Source organism: Erpetoichthys calabaricus, chromosome 2 (genome assembly GCF_900747795.2).
Source record: "Erpetoichthys calabaricus chromosome 2, fErpCal1.3, whole genome shotgun sequence".
NCBI classification, from domain to species: Eukaryota; Metazoa; Chordata; class Cladistia; order Polypteriformes; family Polypteridae; genus Erpetoichthys; species Erpetoichthys calabaricus.
The window spans coordinates 320,758,337-320,777,684 of NC_041395.2; the positions used below are offsets into that span (position 1 = coordinate 320,758,337).

At 39.3% G+C, this 19,348-nt stretch overlaps 1 protein-coding gene across 4 annotated transcripts in view; it reads right to left on the reverse strand.

The window, feature by feature from the left end:
- rufy2 (RUN and FYVE domain containing 2) overlaps nt 1-19,348 on the reverse strand; it is a 105,364-nt gene that overhangs the window by 63,298 nt on the left and 22,718 nt on the right. For all 4 annotated transcript variants that reach the window (XM_051923464.1, XM_028795954.2, XM_028795952.2 and 1 more), the window contains exons 3-5: nt 14,513-14,630; nt 8,206-8,307; nt 1,793-1,916 (exon numbers count right to left, since the gene is read on the reverse strand). In XM_051923464.1, the coding sequence (XP_051779424.1) occupies nt 1,793-1,916; nt 8,206-8,307; nt 14,513-14,630 (344 nt within the window). The remainder of the gene's footprint in view (nt 1-1,792; nt 1,917-8,205; nt 8,308-14,512; nt 14,631-19,348) is intronic.

A 19,348-nucleotide genomic window follows, 5' to 3' on the forward strand; every position in this document is an offset into this window, starting at 1 on the left:
AACATGTGCCAGCCAGCACTGTGGGGCCTTTCAGCACATGCTCTCTCTTTCCCGAGTTTGCAGAAGGTTTCCCAGCATTAGAAAACATTCACTGTAGCCCCTGTGCCAAAGAAAAAGCATTTTGGTGATCCCAAGGACTACAGACCAGTTGCTCTTACTTCATATATCACAAATACCTTTCTTTCAGTGGTTGGCCCTTTAACAGCTGTGAATCCTAGTTTCAGAACATGTGGATCCTCTGCAGTTTGTCTGTCAGACACAGTGGAGGATGCTCTGATTTACATGCTCCACTTAGCCTACTCCCACCTGGACAAGGCTGGCACCAGCTAGGATATTGTTGTTTGATTTTTCCCAGTGCCTTGAATGCCATTCTGCATCATCGACTGAGGAAAAAGGTCAAGGCTTTGCATTTTGATGCTCCCATAATCTCCTGTATTATGGACTTCCTGACCAACAGACAGCAGTTTGTGAGACTCAGACAGTGGGACAGAAATGGTGGTGTATAATACTGGAGCACCTCAGGGAAGTGTCCTGCCTCCCTTCCTGTTTACTCTCTACACAACAGACTTCCACTACAATAATCGGAGTACAGAAGGGTTGTGCAGGGAGAACCACCTGCAGCTCATTATCAGTATGACAAAAGAGCTGGTGGTGGACCTCCAGTGTGCCAAAGAGCCCCTGAGATGAGTCACCATACAGGAGGAGGATGTGGAAATGGTGCAGAGCCAGAAGCACCTGGTGGTCCATATAAATAGTAAAATGGACTGGTCTGACAACACAGTGGTGCTGTACAAGATGGGCTAGAGCAGGCTGAACTTCTTCAGGAGACTCCGGTCTTTCGATGTATGTAGCAAGCTGCTGGAAACGTCCTATCAGTCAGTAGTAGCAAAGGCACTGTTCTATGCTGCAGTCTCCTGGGGAAGCAACTTGAGGTCAAAAGATGCATGATGTTGTAGAAACTTATCAGGAAAGCCTGCTCCATCACAGGGCTAACCTGGAAGCTGTTCTGGAAAAGAGGATGGTGGTAAAATTGAATGCCATCCTGAAAAATCTCCTCCATCCTCCATCCCCCCACCAGGAGGTGCCATCTTGGAACAATTTTGGCCACAGGTTCATTCCACCATGGTGTGCTAAGAAGTGCCTCTGGGAATCTTTTTCGCTCACTGCTATCAGGCAATCCAATGCTTCCTCCCGACGCGCAAAACTAATTGTTGATACTCTTAAGTTAATGTTGCAATTTTAAGTACATTTTACATGTTCTGCACAATATACTTTATTCATTTACTGATTTATTGTATTATTTGTCCTATTAATCTGTAGCCTTGTTTTTTTTATATTTCTGTTGCTGTATGCATCTGAATTTCCCCTTAGGATTAATTAAATTTATCTAATTTAATCTAAATACACCATCACTTAACAAAAGAGATACAATTGCTTGAAGGACATGGTATTAAATTTGTTGTTGAAGAAATTAATTATTTGACCAGTGCAGTAATGAAGCTGAGCCATAAAAGTATGCAAACGTGTAGCTGCTGAACTACACATTGCTGACAACACACAGTGCTCAAAGTGCAATATGAGACACGACTTAAAGTCAATTTAGGAAAGATCCTGACTGCAATCAGACAACCTTCTTTAGTGGTTCTTGATAGACATTAACCTTTCTAGACGAAGATAACATTTATTTTTTTGGCAACAAATCTGAAAACTGCTTATGAAACTGCTTATAAAACAGGAATTGTGTAGAGGAAGGGGAACCTGCCAAACACCACAGAGAAAAATGCAAACTTACTTGAGAATCAAGGTCCTCTCCCTTCACACACAGATTAGCATCAATCACATTCAGCCCAACTAGGAGTCCAACAATAACAGCCCCCTCTTCCTCTACCATGACAGCATAGTGCTCATAGAAGTCACTAGAATACAAAAGGAATAGATAAGTGTGGAAATGTTTACACATAAACTCAAATTAAAAAACAGCAAATATTTGTAAGCATGCCAACAGTTTTAGACTTTTGTAGTAGTTATTGTCAGAACACAAAAGAGGACATCAACTGCACTGCATGTACCAACTGAATAATGGTAAATTGTACCTTTGTGTTCATTTAACATTTACAGTGAGGAACATAAGTATTTGAACAACCTGCGATTTTGCAAGTTCTGCCACTTAGAAATCATGGAGGGGTCTGAAATTCACATTGTAGGTGAATTCCCACTGTGAGAGACAGAATGTAAAAAAAAAAATTCAGGAAATCACATTGTATGATTTGTACAGAATTTATTTGTATTGCACTGCTGCACATAAGTATTTGAACACCTGGCAAACAGCAAGAATTCTGGCTCTCAAAGACCTGTTACTCTGCCTTTAAGAAGTCCACCTCTACTCCACTTAGTAATCTTAATTAGTAGCACCTGTCTGAGCTCTTTAAAGACACCTGTCCACCCCACAGTCAGTCAGACTCCAACTACTACCATGGGCAAGACCACAGAGCTGTCAAAAGACACCAGAGACAAAATTGTGGACTTCCACAAGGCTGGAAAGGGCTACGGGGCAATTGCCAAGCAGCTTGGTGAAAATAGATCAACTGTTGGAGCAATTGTCAGAAAATGGAAGAGTCTAAAGACGACTGTCAGTCTCTCTCGGACTGGGGCTCCATGCAAGATCTCACCTCGTGGGGTATCACAGATGTTAAGAAAGGTGAGGAATCAGCCCAGAACTACACGGGAGGAGCTGGTCAATGACATGAAGAGAGCTGGGACCACAGTTTCAAAGGTCACTGTCGGTAGAACACTATGCCGTCATGGTTTCAAATCACGCATTGCACGGAAGGTTCCCCTGCTCAAGTCATCACATGTCCAGGCCCATCTGAAGTTTGCCAATGACCATCTGGATGATCCAGAGGAGGCATGGGAGAAAGTCATGTGGTCAGATGAGACCAAAATAGAACTTTTTGGTCTAAACTTCACTCGCCGTGTTTGGAGGAAAAAGAAGGAGGAGTTGCATCCCAAGAACACCATCCCTACTGTGAAGCATGGGGGTGGAAACATCATGCTTTGGGGGTGCTTTTCTGCAAAGGGGATAGGACGACTGCACTGTATTAAGGAGAGGATGAATGGGGCCATGTATTGTGAGATTTTGAGCAACAACCTCCTTCCCTCAGTCAGAGCACTGAAGATGGGTCGTGGCTGGGTCTTCCAACATGACAATGACCCGAAGCACACAGCCAGGATAACCAAGGAGTGGCTCCATAAGAAGCATATGAAGGTTCTGTAGTGGCCTAGCCAGTCTCCAGACCTAAATCCAATCGAAAACCTTTGGAGGGAGCTGAAACTCCGTGTTGCTCAGCGCCAGCCCCTGAACCTGACAGATCTAGAGGAGATCTGTGTGGAGGAGTGGGCCAAAATCCCTGTTGCAGTGTGTGCATACCTGGTCAAGAACTACGGGAAACGTTTGACCTCTGTAATTGCAAACAAAGGCTTCTGTACCAAATATTAACACTGATTTTCTCAGGTGTTCAAATACTTATGTACAGCAGTGCAATACAAATAAATTCTGTACAAATCATACAATGTGATTTCCTGAATTTTTTTTTTTTACATTCTGTCTCTCACAGTGGGAATGCACCAACAATATGAATTTCAGACCCCTCCATGATTTCTAAGTGGGAGAACTTGCAAAATCGCAGGGTGTTCAAATACTTATGTTCCTCACTGTATATAAATATCCTTATCACCACATATTACTATTGGCGATTTATTAACACCATAAGCAGGGTTTATTTATTGGGGTTTCTTAGTAGTAGGAATTGACGTTTTTCTTGCTGAAATGCAGAACTTGTTTGAGCATCCTTGCATAATGGACGGCTGCAGTGAAAACACTGATCAGATTAAGTGAGGATTATTTGTAAAGGAAATAAGAAAACATTACTTCGGTTAAAAAAAGGTTACTTAGCAAAACTGACATACTAACAACACAACTAATATGCAAACCTTAGACTGGACCAGTGGTGTCAAACTCAGATCTTCAAGGGCTCCAGTGGTTGTAGGTTTTCATTCCAGCCACATCACCAATATCATTAATCAGTTACTAATGTTAAAGGAACATATACATCTTTTCTCTTAATTTTAATTGGCTTACTTTTAAGATTCAACTCTTAATTGTTTCTTTTTTCCTTAACCAGCTAATTCTGGAGTCTCAAACTTAGCTCCAGGAGAACCATCATTTTTACTTCATCCAGTTTCTTAATTAGAAGTCAATTATTGCTATTAATGACACAATTAACTTTATGGCTTATGGAAGTGTCTTCATTCGGCCACAAAAGGCATTTCCGAAACTGTTTATTTTCTTTATTTGAGCAACATTAAAATGTTTTGTTGAACAAAACAAATAAATATTTCTCAAAGCTTCACTATTTCCTTTTAAAATATTTTATCAAGACAGGTATGAAGACCTAAAAGGCTCAGTGGGAAAAAGTTATCTGATCATCTGCTGGCTACCTTTGCATCACACTTTTGTTGGGACTTTAGTTAAGGAAAAAAGAAACAATTAATCTTCTTCTTTTGGCTGCTCCCGTTAGGGTTCGCCAAAGCAGATCACCTTTTTCCATATCTTCCTGTCCTCTGTATCTTGTTCTGTTACATCCACCACCTGCATTGTTTTCTCTCACCACATCCATAAACCACCTCTTAGGCCTACCTCTTTTCCTCTTATCTGGCAGTTCCATCCTTAGCCTCCTTTTCACAATATACCCAGCATCTCTCCTCTGCACAAGTCCAAAACCACGCAATCTCGCCTCTCTGATTTTGTGTCCAAATTGTCCTACCCGAGCTGATCCTCTAATGTACTTGCTTCTAATCCTGTCCATCCTCATCACACCGAATGCAAATCTTAACATCTTTAACTCTGTCACCTCTAGCTCTGTCTCCTGTTATTTGGTCACTACCACCATCTCCAACCCATATAACAGCAAGTCTCATTGTCCTGTAGCCTTTACCTTTCACTCTTGCTGACACCCATCTGTCACAAATCACTCCTGACACTCTTCTCCACCCTGCTTGCACTCTCTTCTTCACCTCTCTTCCACACTCCCCGTTATTCTAAACTGTACCACTCTTAAATACTTCTGTGCCACTCCCGACTTCCTCATACAATACCACAACTCATCTCTGGGCACTCTGTCAAATGCTTTCACAAGGTCCACATAGACGCAATGGAGCTCCTTCTGGGTTTCTCTATACTTCTCCATCAACACCCTCAGAGCAAACATCGCATCTGTGGTGCTCTTTTCTGGCATGAAATCATATTGCTGCTCGCTAATCATCATCTCTCTTCTTAACCTAGCTTCTACTACTCTTTCCCATTACTTCATGCTCTGGCTCAACAAATCTATCCCCCAGTAGTTACTAAAGTTCTGCACATCTCACATTCTTAAAAAAATCATTAACAGTACACTTCTTCTCCACTCCTCAGGCATCCTCTCACTTTCAAAGATAATATGAAACAATCTAATTAAAAACTCCACTGCCATCTCTCTTAAATACCTCCAGGCTTCCACAGGTATGTCATCTGGACCAATGGTCTTTCCATTCTTCATAGCTGTCCTTACTTTCTCCTTGCTAATCCGTTGCACTTCCTGATTTACTATCTTCACATCATCCAATCTTCTCTCTGTCTCATTCTCTTCATTCATCAGCCTCTCAAAGTATTCTTTCCATCTGCTCAGCACACCGTCCTTGCTTGTGAGTATGTTTCCATCTATATCCCTTATCAGCCTCACCTACTGTAAATCTTTCCCAGCTTGGTCCCTCTGTCTAGCCAATTGGTACAGGTTCTTTTTTCCCTCCTTAGTGTCCAACTTCTCATACAACTCATCATACGCCTTTTCTTTAGCCTTCGCCACCTCTCTCTTCACCTTACGCCTTATCTCCTTGTACTCCTGTCTACTTTCTGCATCTCTCCGACTATCCCTCTTCTTCTTTGACAACCTCATCCTCTGCATACTTTCCTGTACTTCTCCATTCCACCACCAGGTTTCCTTTTCCTCCTTCCTCTGTGCAGATGTCATGCCACGGACCCTTCTTATTGCCACCCTTACTATTTCTGCTGTAGTTGCCCAGCTGTCTGGTAACTCTTCACTCTCAGTGCTTCTTTTACCTGCTCCCTGAACTCAATCTTGCTGTCTTCCTTTTTCAACTTCCACCATTTGATCCTTGGCTCTGTCCTCACTCTCCAACAATATCCTACAGACCACCATCCTATGCTGCCTCACTACACTTTCCCCTGCCACCACTTTATAGTCTATAATCTCTTTCCGATTGACTGTCCTGCATAGGATATAATCTAACAACTGCATCTTCCTCCACTCTTGTACATCACTCTATGTTCCTGCCTCTTCTTAATATACGTATTCATCACAGCCATGTCTATCCTCTTCACAAAATCCACTACCATTTGACGTTCTGCATTCCTCTCCTTGACACCATACCTACCCATCACCTCCTCATCACCTCCTCATCTCCTCTGTTCCCTTCACCAAAATGTGAATTGAAATCTGCTCCAGTCACCACTCTCTGTCCCTTGGGTACAATGTCCATAATTTCATCCAACTCACTCCAGAAATCTCCTCTCTCATCTATTGCACACACAACTTGCGGGGCATATGCACTAATATTATTCATCACATCTTCAACTTCCAGCTTCATAATCATCACTCTGTCTGACACTCTTTTCACCTCCAAAACACTTGAAATACTGTTCCTTCAGCATAACCCATACCCCATTTCTTCTCCTCCACACTATGATAGAACAATTTGAACCCACCTCTGATCCACCTGGCCTTACTTCCTTTCCCTCACTTCCACTATCTTTACCTTCCTCCTCTTCACCTGTCTCTGGAAACGACTTCCCCCTCTTCTTCTCCTCCTTTGGCAAAAAGTCGTCCAATTTCTAAAATTGGCAAAATTTTACACCGGATACCGTTCCTGATGTAAGCCTCCCCATTTATCTGGGCTTAGCACTGGCATGAAGAAACACACTGGTTTGTGAATCCCCTGTGGCTGAATGGTGGGTTATGTCTCTAAAAACGTAAAACGATTTTCAGTTAATAGCAATAACTGGTTACTAATTAAGAAAGCGGCTAGAATGAAAACTACAGCCACTGTGACACTTGGGAATCTACATTTAACACTCCTGGGCAAGACCAAATCTAAAAAGGTAACAGCAGAAAATATTTAGTCAAAAAATTACAAAACGTATATTAAAACTATCAGTTCACAGGGTTTGGGAGTAGTTTTTAATGTGCTATCTGTATATTATAGGCCAATGACTGCTTGTTTTCTTTTCTTATTAATAAATAATTGACCACCAAAAGAGATATCAGCACAAAGTACAATTAGGTAAGGAAAAATGTCACCACTACCTAAAGTTCATGCCTATGAAGAAATGGATGCAATTGGGCCTCCTGATTAACAAAGAAGCCAACTAGCATGATGTAGAATTGGATTAAATACCATGCAAAATGACACCTTTTATTGGCTAACTAGAATAAAAGGTGTCATTTTGCTTGGCTTTTCTCTACATTCATAATGGCTAACACGGTACAACACCCTAGTACTATTAAATACCATAAAATATTTTTCTGACATTGTAGATTTTGTTAGTTTTAAATAAGATAAAAATCAGGATGTTCTGATAACACAACACAGTGATGAAAGGCAAGCAAATGCAATTCATGCACGTACTATAGTTTGCATATTGCATGCCTAGTCAGGAAAGAAGAACAAGAGAAGAAAATAACAGTTCTGCATGCAAGTATGAATGCAATGCTTCTTACAATGATCTAAAAACCTTAAATGTAGTAACATGGAAATGAAGTGAACCAGGCAGTATATACTACATGGATTGCGTTATATTCAGGAGCAGTTGTGAGATGAACTCAATCCCTTTTTATTTGTTTTAGCGAACCATCATTTAACAAAAACAGCATTCTGCCTCTGGCAGCCAAACAGCAGTTTGAGTGTCAACCACTCTTCTTATATAATATTTGGTTAACCTTCAAATACTACAAAAAACATTCCTGATGTACTGTATACTTAGGTCAGTCTATAAAATTATGCTAAAGGATTGTCTCTAAATTCAGACAGGGGCAGGGATGATCTGTGCTGGATTGCTTTTACGCCTTCCTGTGCATGCACAACATACTCTACCTGAGCAGGTCTTTTCTTGTAATTAAGCACCGTAGGTAGTCTGCCAGTTTCTTTTGCATTAGAGCCAGTCTAATCCAGGCCCGTGCCCGGCCCAAGGGAGTCCTGTAATGATGAAACAGAAATATGCAGCTTAATTTATAGTCTATTTTCTTTATTTTAAAGCATGTATTAGTAAAATATTTGTACATTCCATGAATAGCTGCATTCCAACTAATGTAGATTTTGAAAAAAAATTATTCTGTGCAAGATTTCATGTTACAAAGTGTACACAGACTTCACCCATCCATCCATCCATCCATTTTCCAACCCGCTGAATCCGAACACAGGGTCACGGGGGGTCTGCTGGAGCCAATCCCAGCCAACACAGGGCACTAGGCAGGAAACAATCCCGGGCAGGGTGCCAACCCACCGCAGGACACACACAAACACACCCACACACCAAGCACACACTAGGGCCAATTTAGAATCGCCAATCCACCTAACCTGCATGTCTTTGGACTGTGGGAGGAAACCAGAGCGCCCGGAGGAAACCCACAAAGACACGGGGAGAACATGCAAACACCACGCAGGGAGGACCCGGAAAGCGAACCCGGGTCTCCTAACTGCGAGGCAGCAGCACTACCACTGCGCCACCGTGCCGCCACATAGACTTCTGCTTAAGTAAAATGTCAGGTAAAGCTTTAGGTCACCTAAAGCAGTGTTTCTCAACCTGTGGATCCAGAGATGGTTTTGCTTATAATGGCAGTGGGTTGTGATTGGACTCATATAACCAAGGGGTAACCCACTCAGATGATCACTCATGAATCAACATCTCTGACAATCACCTTTGAATCACCCTGGGGTCCACAAGACCTCCAACACCCCGATCTAACAATGGCACTCAAATCACCTGGGGTGATTCACTTGTCACATTTCTGTACTTTAAAAATCTGCTTTCTCCATCTTAAACATATTGCCAAGTGAACGTGGTTTCACCATGTTACCAGATCGTGAAAACCTATAGTTTATTCGTTTGTCTCAAGCACTGACTAATCACTCTGGTAAATTCAGTGTTAGACAAAAGGCCTAATTTTTTTAGTGCATTTCTTGTAGGACAGTCTCTAGCCATCTACATCATTGAAAAAGGGAGAAGGCTAGCATACGGTTTTAGAAAGCAGCTGCCTCGGCTGGTTGAACACCAGATGTGGGGCTACAATAAGAATAATTTGCAGTGACTTGGTGACACATGCTGGATGTAATTCCACACATCCACTTGATCATTCTGATATCTGTTCTTCCCAGCTCTGCTTCATGTTCTACCTTTATTACCTTCATAGACCAGGTCCCAATCCACACAGCATATAAGTCCTCACTCAATTTTCATGAACTTTTCCCTTCAATGCATGAGAGGCTCCTTTAGAAGTCTGAATGTGGGACAGGTGTTGGAATTTATTCTATGCACCTTTCAGCCATGCTATAACTGATGTGCCCACAACCCCTTCAGCACTACAAATACCACCTAACTTTCTCTATAACAACTCCACTGCTGCTACATCAGCATTATGCACTCCCTCACACACACTTTCTTCTTCCTTTGACTTGTACTCTATAGATCGTGACAGACAGACAGACCAACAGAAAGAAAGAAGAATGAATGAACAAAGTCTTATTTAACCCCAGGGGGAAATTTGGCTCTTTATAGAATAAATAGCTAGCTGAAAAAATAAATATACACATACACTTTGGTCTGAACACACACCTGAATGACTATAAAGCAAGAAATGATTAAAAACAATGAGAAGTTCTGACTTGGCTGTCACAGTCCAAGTGAGGCATTATCCAGACTTTTTGCTGTCAGCATAAATGAGAACCAGCAGCATTTCTTGACACACTTCTGCTGAATAATTTGTTGGCTGAAGGTACTCTGTGTTAATGTGTCAGAAAGAGGATGTGAAGCTTTGTTCATAATGGCACTCAGTTAGATTTTAATTCTCTCTTCACTACTACCTCCAGGGGTTCCAGAGTACATTCTACAACTGAGCTTGTCCTATTAATTAGCTTGTTGATTCCGTGGGCCTCTCTTGAAGTGATATTATCAGCCCAGTACACCATAGCGTAGAAAATCACACTGGCCATCACAGAGTTGTAGAAGATGTGAAGGATGTCACTTCCCACATTAAAGGAACATAATCTCTTAAGAAAAAAGAGACTGCTCTGCCCTTTCTTATATAGTTCCTCTGTGTTCCCAGTCCAATCCAACCTGTCATTGGACAACCTATACATCCACTCCCTGAACAGTGACTAGGCATAGAGGCTCTTTGGTGCGGTGAAAGTCAATAAACAGTTCCTTGGCTTTGCTGATGTTAAGAGGCAGACAATTCTCTTTGCACCAAGAAACAAACTCCTCCACCTGACTCCTACACTCTCTCATCTCCTTTATCAACACACCCCATAAGTTCAGAATAATTTGAGAATTTCTACAAGTGACATGACCTGGTGTTCAAGGTTCAAGGTTCTTTAATTTGCCATTTGTGCATAAAACCATACCCCTCGCAAACTGTTTTACACGCTGCATACAGCGATTCACATCCGCGACAAACTGTTTTACACGCCGCATACAGCGATTCACATCCGTGACAAACATGCCTCTTCTTAGATAGTCCTGCCGTGTCCACCCTCGTTCTCGAAGCATACACACCGCCTGGTCATATGCCCGCTCGCAAGAGAAACTCACGGAGACCCGCCCACCAACTCTAACACCATGGCGTGTAAAACAGTTTGCGATGGTGGACACAGTCGTGCGTCATAACCAAAAAGAATACAGTGGAACCTTTGTTCACGACCATAATTTGTTACAAAACTCTGGTCGTAAACTGATTTGGTATGTAAATAATATTAATCAGTTCCAGACTATACGAACTGTATGTAAATATATATTTTAAGTTTTTAAGCACAAATATAGTTAATTAAACTATAGAATGCACAGCGTGATAGTAAACTAAATGTAAAAACATTGAATAACACTGAGAAAACCTTGAACAACAGAGAAAACTAACACTGCAATAGTTTGCGCTATAGCGCTACCAACCGCTGGCTAAAAACACTTTTTTTTTTTTAAATTAGTTTTAAGCACAGGGAAAAAAAAATGAACATTTGAAAAAATCCGTAATTTAATAAACCACCAAGAAAAGTAACATTGCAACAATGCACACTACGAACCGATCGCTGTAAACAGAAGTGAAAACAAAATCAAGCCCAGTGCATTCTTTAACTGCCTTTCTACCTTATGAGTCCAGCCCCCTCTCTCTCGCGCTGCCTGTGTGTGTGCGTCTGTCTCTCTCTGGTGCTGCCTCTGAGGTTGACTAATGAAAAGTCAACGTGGCTCAGAGGTGCATGTGGAGTCTAGCAGAGACGAACGTGAATGACGCCCTGTGTTGTGAGGTGCTGCGTCCAAGGTGGTGGGCGTGGCTCGGCGAGTTGTCGTCGTATCCAATGACGTCGTGTTTTGTGAGTTGCTGCGTCCGAGTTGGTGGGCGTGGCTCTGCGAGTTTTTGTCGTATCCAATGGTCTTAGAGTTGGTGGGTGTGGCTCCTTCCAGCGTGCTTTCATGGGTGTCTTGCTTTGCTCTGCGTACTTTCATGGGTGTGTCTGCCTAACAGACAGTCCATTATCCAGGACATAACCTAACATTCATTATCCTTCTTAATGGCTTCTGAATACTATCTGGAAATTAACAATGACAAGTACACTACGACTATTAAATCCTTCTCATAAGGTGTACTATAATTTTCAGACCTCTGACGGTGTTACAAATCTAACATTTTCACATCCTATATGTAATACTTTACATTTACTTACATTAAATTTCATCTGCCACTAATCTGCTGTCTAAATCCCTCTGTAAAGATCAACAGATTCTAGATTATCTGGCAATCCTCATAACTTGGTATTATCTGCAAACTTAAATATCTTATTTAAATTCCTGTCCAAATCAACTATACATATATTAAAAATTGTAGTGGCCCTAGCACTGACCCCTGTGAGACACCACCCTTAACCACCTGATTTTACTTCCTATCTTTTAGCCAATTCTGCACCCATCTATACCCATTTCATATGCTCTAAGATTAGCATTAGAGTCATTAGTCTTATACACCTTCTACAACTGTTTTTTCCTTTGCAGCTTCTTCTTAATCTCCTTACTTAACAACTGTTTTATTTTTTATTTACTATTAATTTGAATGTTTGGGATATACCTGTCCTGAATTATGTGTAAACTGTTTTTAAACCTGTTCCACTGCTCCTGGATTGTCTCCACACGTAAAAGCTTATACCAGTTTATACAATACAATTTATTTTTGTATAGCCCAAAATCACACAAGAAGTGCCACAATGGGCTTTAACAGGCCCTGCCTTTTGACAGCCCCCCAGCCTTGACTTTCTAAGAAGACAAGGATAAAGTCCCAAAAAAAAACCTTGTAGGGAAAAAAATTAGAAGAAACCTTGGGAAAGGCAGTCTATTACTGTTTAGAGTAGGTTTTGATCTGCTTGAAGTGAATAACATTACTTCTGGTTGATGCCTTCACCTGTCTTTGTCATGTGGCCCTTTATCTGCGTTTAATGTGCGGTCTTCCTCAGTTTGCTTTATATCAGTGTTTCTTAATCTTTCTAGTTTTGCAGTCCTATTTCTCCACTTTTCAAATATGATTCGTCAGCAGTTCTACCTTTATTTACTTTTAGTTTCACTCATTCCCTTAGTTCTCTTGATCTTTCCTATTCACCCTATGCTCTATTTTTTACCTCTGTCAATCCCTGTATTAAACCAGTCTCAGCTATATATCCATTTCTTTATAAATCCATTTTTAAATGTCTGGGCTTATGATCTGGCTGTTAACATTCTTTCATTGTGTTGGGATTCATAAAAACATTATATCTCGTCATAGGAAACCCAATTACAAATGTAACCATTTCCAGTGTGTTACAGATTATGACCAAGTAAAAAAGGAATTTTCATATTTGCATTCTGTTTATGATATTCTCCAAAAAAAAAAAAGTTTTGTGACCTGTAAGAAGACTTACATATAAACTATTCTGATGGCTCAAAGAAATGTCATTATTTTATTCATCAAAACATTATAATTTGTAGAGTGGTGGCTCTGAGGCTAGAGATCTGCACTGGCAATCGGAAGGTTGCCGGTTCGAATCCCGTAAATGCCAATAGGGACTCTGCTCTGTTGGGCCCTTAAGCAAGGCCCTTAACCTGCAATTGCTGAGCGCTTTGAGTAGTGAGAAAAGCGCTATATAAATGCAAAAAATTATTAAAAAAAAAAAATTATTATTATTAAAATAAGAATAATTTCTGAACATAGATAATTGAATAATAATAAAAACAAACACTATAAGGTTTGCTTTAAACAAAGGTCAACCAAATACTCATTATAGAAATGTAAATACAGAAATTTTAACGTAAAATGGATTACTTAAAATTAAAGAGCAAATCTTTATTTGAACATTTACATTATGTTTTTGGTACATTGAGAGTTTAGTTTTATTCATCTCAGGTCAATCTGATCAATTCTTATATAGCACTGTTTAAAATTTAAAATTACAAAAACAATTTATTTTCCTTTGATAGACATTCAAGAAATGTAGATTTTTTTTTTACAATTGTTATTTTGGGAGGCAAGCCTTTGGGAATTCCTTCTCAGTTTTTTTTGCTTTTTTTTTTTGCCAGCTCATCCTCTGTGCTATATACTATATGTTTTACAGAGAATTTATTCAAAGATACTAAAAATGTTTAGAAAATGTTGGCTATAACATAAGCTACATATCACATTAACATACCAATTGTCTATTTTTCCCCCCACACCGTAAGAAACTAGCACTGACCACTTTGGAACATTACTAGTCCATTTTTACATAGGTTTTAAACACCCAAGAACTAGTATGCCTCTTAGGATGGGGTAAACAAAATATTCTCATTACAAGAAAACATGCAATTTTCTTTCTAACCTGCTACAGCCTACCCGAGCTAGCAAAGGGCGCAACGCAGGAACAAAACATGGACAATGCGCCAGACCATTGTATGGTGAACACATACACACTCCCACTAGGGCCAATTTAGTGTAGCCAGTTCACCAAACCTGCATGCCCACTGACAGTGGCGGAAACCCACACAGACACAGGGAGATCGTGCAAACTCCACACGGAGGACCCAGGATGCAAACTGTAGTCTCCATACTATAAGGCAGCAGCACTAAATTATAAGCATTTAACAGGAAACAAAAAGTAAGAAAGGAATATGTTAACAGAAAACAAAAATGCTTACTTTAGCCCCGGTAAGTCCCTTACACTTGCTGCAATTTCCCCTGCTTCTGGGCACAGCTTTTCCACAAGTTCAAGTGGTCCCCAAAGTGACTTGTTAAAGCTCAGGAAAGACTTCTTTACTATGAACAGAGGAACATATTGTTATTCAGATAACAGAAGTTTATAAAAAAAAAAATCACAAGGCATTTTTAATGTATTTAAAATTGATTATAAGGTCTCAGCATCACCTTTTAGTTATGTTTGCTTATAATGTAAAAAACACTCCTTCTGTTTGTACTCATATTACAACTTGGCTCTCAATGGTCCAATCTGTGCAACCTAAATTATGGATTGACTTCCTGTTTCAAATTTCTTTGTGAGAGGGTAATTCAACTTTTAAAATTTTTATAGTTTCCTTTATTTTCTTGATTGAGAGCAGCAAAACAGTAAGACTCCTGTGCGAGCAGTGACTTATGCCCGACTCTCTACCTGTAATGGTGGCAGTCGTAACCTATGCATGTCTAAATCATACTAGCTCACTTCTCCAGCTTCTTGAAATAAGTGAAATGGTCTTTGTGGCATTACAATTAAAAAAGGCAAGCAACTTAAGCAGAAATGAATGGAAGAGTAAACAAGCTCACTTAGCCTGTCTCGTCGACACCTTATGCATACAGTGAATAAATATGTACTCAACATTTACATTACACTACAAACAAGCTGACTGCTGCATTACCTGCAGATTGTAAGAATTCAGTATTGCTCTAACACTATGGCAAAGTGCCACAATGATCCCTAATTAATCATGACACAATCCTGCCAAACAAGTTTAGCTCAACGTTTAATATAACTCTCCACTGGGTAGTAAAAATGTTCAAAAGTTTGGGTTCATCCAGAAATGTTCATGTTTTTGATAGAAATCGATATTTTTCTGTCAAGATGCCATTAAATTGATTTAACTATATAGCCAAGGCATTACTAATGTTGCAAATGGCTATTACAGCTTTGAAATACAGTAACTGATATTGTAAAGTACTATTAAAAACATGCAGTTATTGCAGTCTACCAACACTTATCATTACATTGTATCATCACTGTTTCTTATGAATATGACTCACTCTTGCAAAAATTATTTAAAGAACAAGAATGTCATAATTAGTAACTCTTTGATGAACTAAAAAAGGTTATAATGCTCCAAGGTTCAAAACAATTAACCAAGTCCCTGGACACAAATGAATGTTACAACATGTATACATTTGCAAACTTGCTGTAAAATGTGTTTTGACAAATCAAATTTTTATCTGCACTACACATAGTTTATTCATTTTTTAAAGCAATTTTCCTTCTCTGCTTGTATTTAAAATACGTACGGCTTTAAATCAGCTTTAATTAGATTACCCAGACTATTACTAAACACAGAGAATTGTGAACTTTATTACAAGTAGCTAGAAAATAATATTCCAAGGATGGCACAATATTGTGCAATCCATAAACAGGTAAAAATATACACTGTGCAAATAATGAAGTAATGGATTCATTACTCCAAAGTCTCTCTTTAAATGTCTACGGTAGCATAGTTGTATTGTTGGCATTCATCCTTGCAAATCACCTCCAACTATGGGATATTTTAGGGGTGCATCAAATGTACAGCATGTTTAAGATTATCCACCAATTTTCAATGATGTTCAAGTCTGAGGACTGACAGGCCCATTCCAAAGTCTTCAGCTGCTGTTACTTAAAAGTACTTTATAGTAGATTTGTTGATATTTAGTAGGACCCATTCATTCTTCATTCAAACACAACCCAAAGCATAACAGATCCACCCCTGTAATTAACAGTTGGCAAAGTGTTCTTTTCTGCTCCTCTTTTTTTCACTGACACAGTGCTTGGTTCCAAAATGTCACTGTCTTATGCAGATGTTGTCTTAGATACTAAGGACCTTGCTTTTTGTGACGAGACTGAAGGTAAAAGTTTCCTTCTGATGGTTCAAGGTGTGGATAAATAATACTGCAGAGTACAGCAGTGCACCATTACTCTTTTCTCAGCTAAACGTGATTGCAGGTTCCTTGTAGACATATTTGTATTTTACTTTGCCTTCCTGAACACCATACAAGCTGTTCTGTCACTTTTCTTAGTCCTCCAGATCCTGTCTTGACCACCAGGGATCCCCTTAACAACCATTTGTTAAATGTATTTCAGACTGGGGAAAAGGCAAGGTGGAAGTGTTTTTATAACTTTTTATTGACTTCCCCTACTTTGTAGGTATCAATAAGTTTATTTTTCATATCCTCAGTTAGTTGCTTTACGTCCTTAGCATTGCATGTAAAAAGCGTTGCATTTTGTTTTGGCACGAAAAATCATATTTTTATTAAATCTCAAAAGTATAATAATGATACAAATAAAAATAGTAACGATGAATAAAATAATAATAGGAAATGAACAATATAAACAAAAATAATAACAGTAATAATTTATAGTAATAATAAATAATAATAATAATAGTAACAATAATAATTTCCCATCGGGATTAATAAAGTATCTATCTATCTATCTATCTATCTATCTAATAATACTACTACTAATGATGCCAAAATAGTATATAATCTCAAAATTAATCCTTTGTGTGGTAAATCATAAAGCATGTTGAAAGGCACAATCCAAGGTCACAGTCAAGACAATAATAGCGTGTTTCTTTTTGGGTTTTCTTTCTAGATTTATCAGTTTTTGAACAGCACATTGCACAGGTATGAGTTGGATTCTGTTTTATTTTCTGCTGGAGGTACATAATCAATAAAATGTCTACCAATAAGACGCTCTAGATTGATCTGCGATGTGCTGGATTGACCGCATCTTTTTAGCAGTTTTGTGGAGGGTGGATATGTGGCAATGATTTGTTCTACAAGCTGGTATGTAAAGTTTGCATGAGATACAGTTTCGCCAGCTTTTTGTTTGTACAAGACAAATGCACTCCAAATGCACTGTTCCACCAGATGATGAAATATCTTTTTGTAGTATTTCTTTTGTTGCCTCCACATAACGGGATAGAAAATCAATTATTGATCTATGCCGCCCATCATGCTAGTGACTATAGTGGCATTATGTACAGTGCTAAGAAGATGTGCTAAGAAGATTAAAATCTTTCTTGTCTTTCCATTTCAGCACAAACACTTTACCCTTTTGCCAAGCTACTAGCGCACCTCACTGTAACTTAGCTCTGCCAAATTGGGACTCACTGCTCCATATACACCAATCTTTATTTGCAGCAAGATGTGAAATAGCTCTGACAAAGTATAAAAATTGTCCACGGTTACACAGTAACCTTGATGAAGTAGAGCATCTATGAAAGCCAGCAACGATGATGTAGCAATGCTGTACCGATCTTATTTCATGTAAAACATTGTCACTTTCCCTGTGTATAGAACCAAATTCCAGATGTTTCCCATTTACATAAAACCTTATGCCAAATCTTGCTCTCTTTGACGCGATGTACTATATCCACATCAGTCTGCCCTTATAAGCCATGAGACTATCATTGATGCTGACATCACAGTCCAGAATGTAAACGCTCTGAAATTTTGCTACAATGGCCTGGTATATCTCCCAAATTTTCTTCAGTTTGGGTGCTGGATGAGTATTCTCATCAAAGTCTTTATTGTTGGTAAAGTACAGATGTTTCATAATGAGTAAAAAACCTGCACTCAGACATAATCATTTCTCCAAAGAACGGCAGCACTGACAGCACTTTTAAAGCTCGACTGATTCTCGGTTCTAATGCTTACGCAAGATGCATCTGTACAGTTGCCCGTGTGACACTTGGGACTAACGCTTTTAGAACGGTTTTTGCAGCCCGAGTAAGGGTCGGGTCTAACGCTAAAGAGGCTACAAGAGTCCTGTAATTTGCTTGAGGAGACAAAGAATTGATCATATATGCTATATATTGCCTTGGATTCCTGTATTTCTAATCATTTTCCTCTGATGATGACTCCTGATAGGAGTTGAAAGCTTAAGAATAAAAAACTACTTTAAGATACCCAATTAATTTTCTCCCTTTGTGGATTTCCAGCTACATATTGTACACACACACACACACACACACCCACACGCACACGCAGCAAAGCTCCAGATAACAAAAAATATGTAAGTTAGCTGGAATGTTGCTTTAGAAATATGACATAAACAGGCAAAGGAGATGTAAAGTTTGTTTTGTAAACTTAAAAAAAAAAACTGTATGGTGTATAGAACCCTAAGTATACATTTTGGACTGCTTCATACAAGTATATGTTTAAAAGCCTATAAATACTTTCATTTATGGAAACATTTTCTTTTATGAAAAGATACCCTTAACATGAAAAAAACTACATGACGCAAGCCCAAACAAAAAAAAAACAGATCTCTATATTTTGTTTGTGGAAGCTTATGAATTTCAGTTGTGATCATTACCTCAGTTTAAACTTTTCTGCTGCCTCAGCATGCTTACCCTCCATATTTGGCAGAAATTTTGCTAACATTTTACAAATGCATGGTGTGACCCATGTTCAAGGTGATGGGGTTAAATGATGTTGCAGAAAAGCACTCTAAAGAAAAACTCGCAAATGTCCCTGGTGTACTGAATTGTTGTGAATAAAAAGGTTTTGCAATGGCTCTAAACACAAAATGTCGATTGTACCAGGAGACTTACACTTATCTATGCCAGAATTTTACCAACAACTGCTGTTCATGGGGCTGCTCACTTTCACTCACATGGTGTGATATTCTTGAAGGAACTGGCTGTATTTTACTGACATCAAATCGGCCAATTTTAGTTGCTGTGTCAACCTGTCTAAATTCAACAAATCTTGATAAGACATCACATTCTATGTTT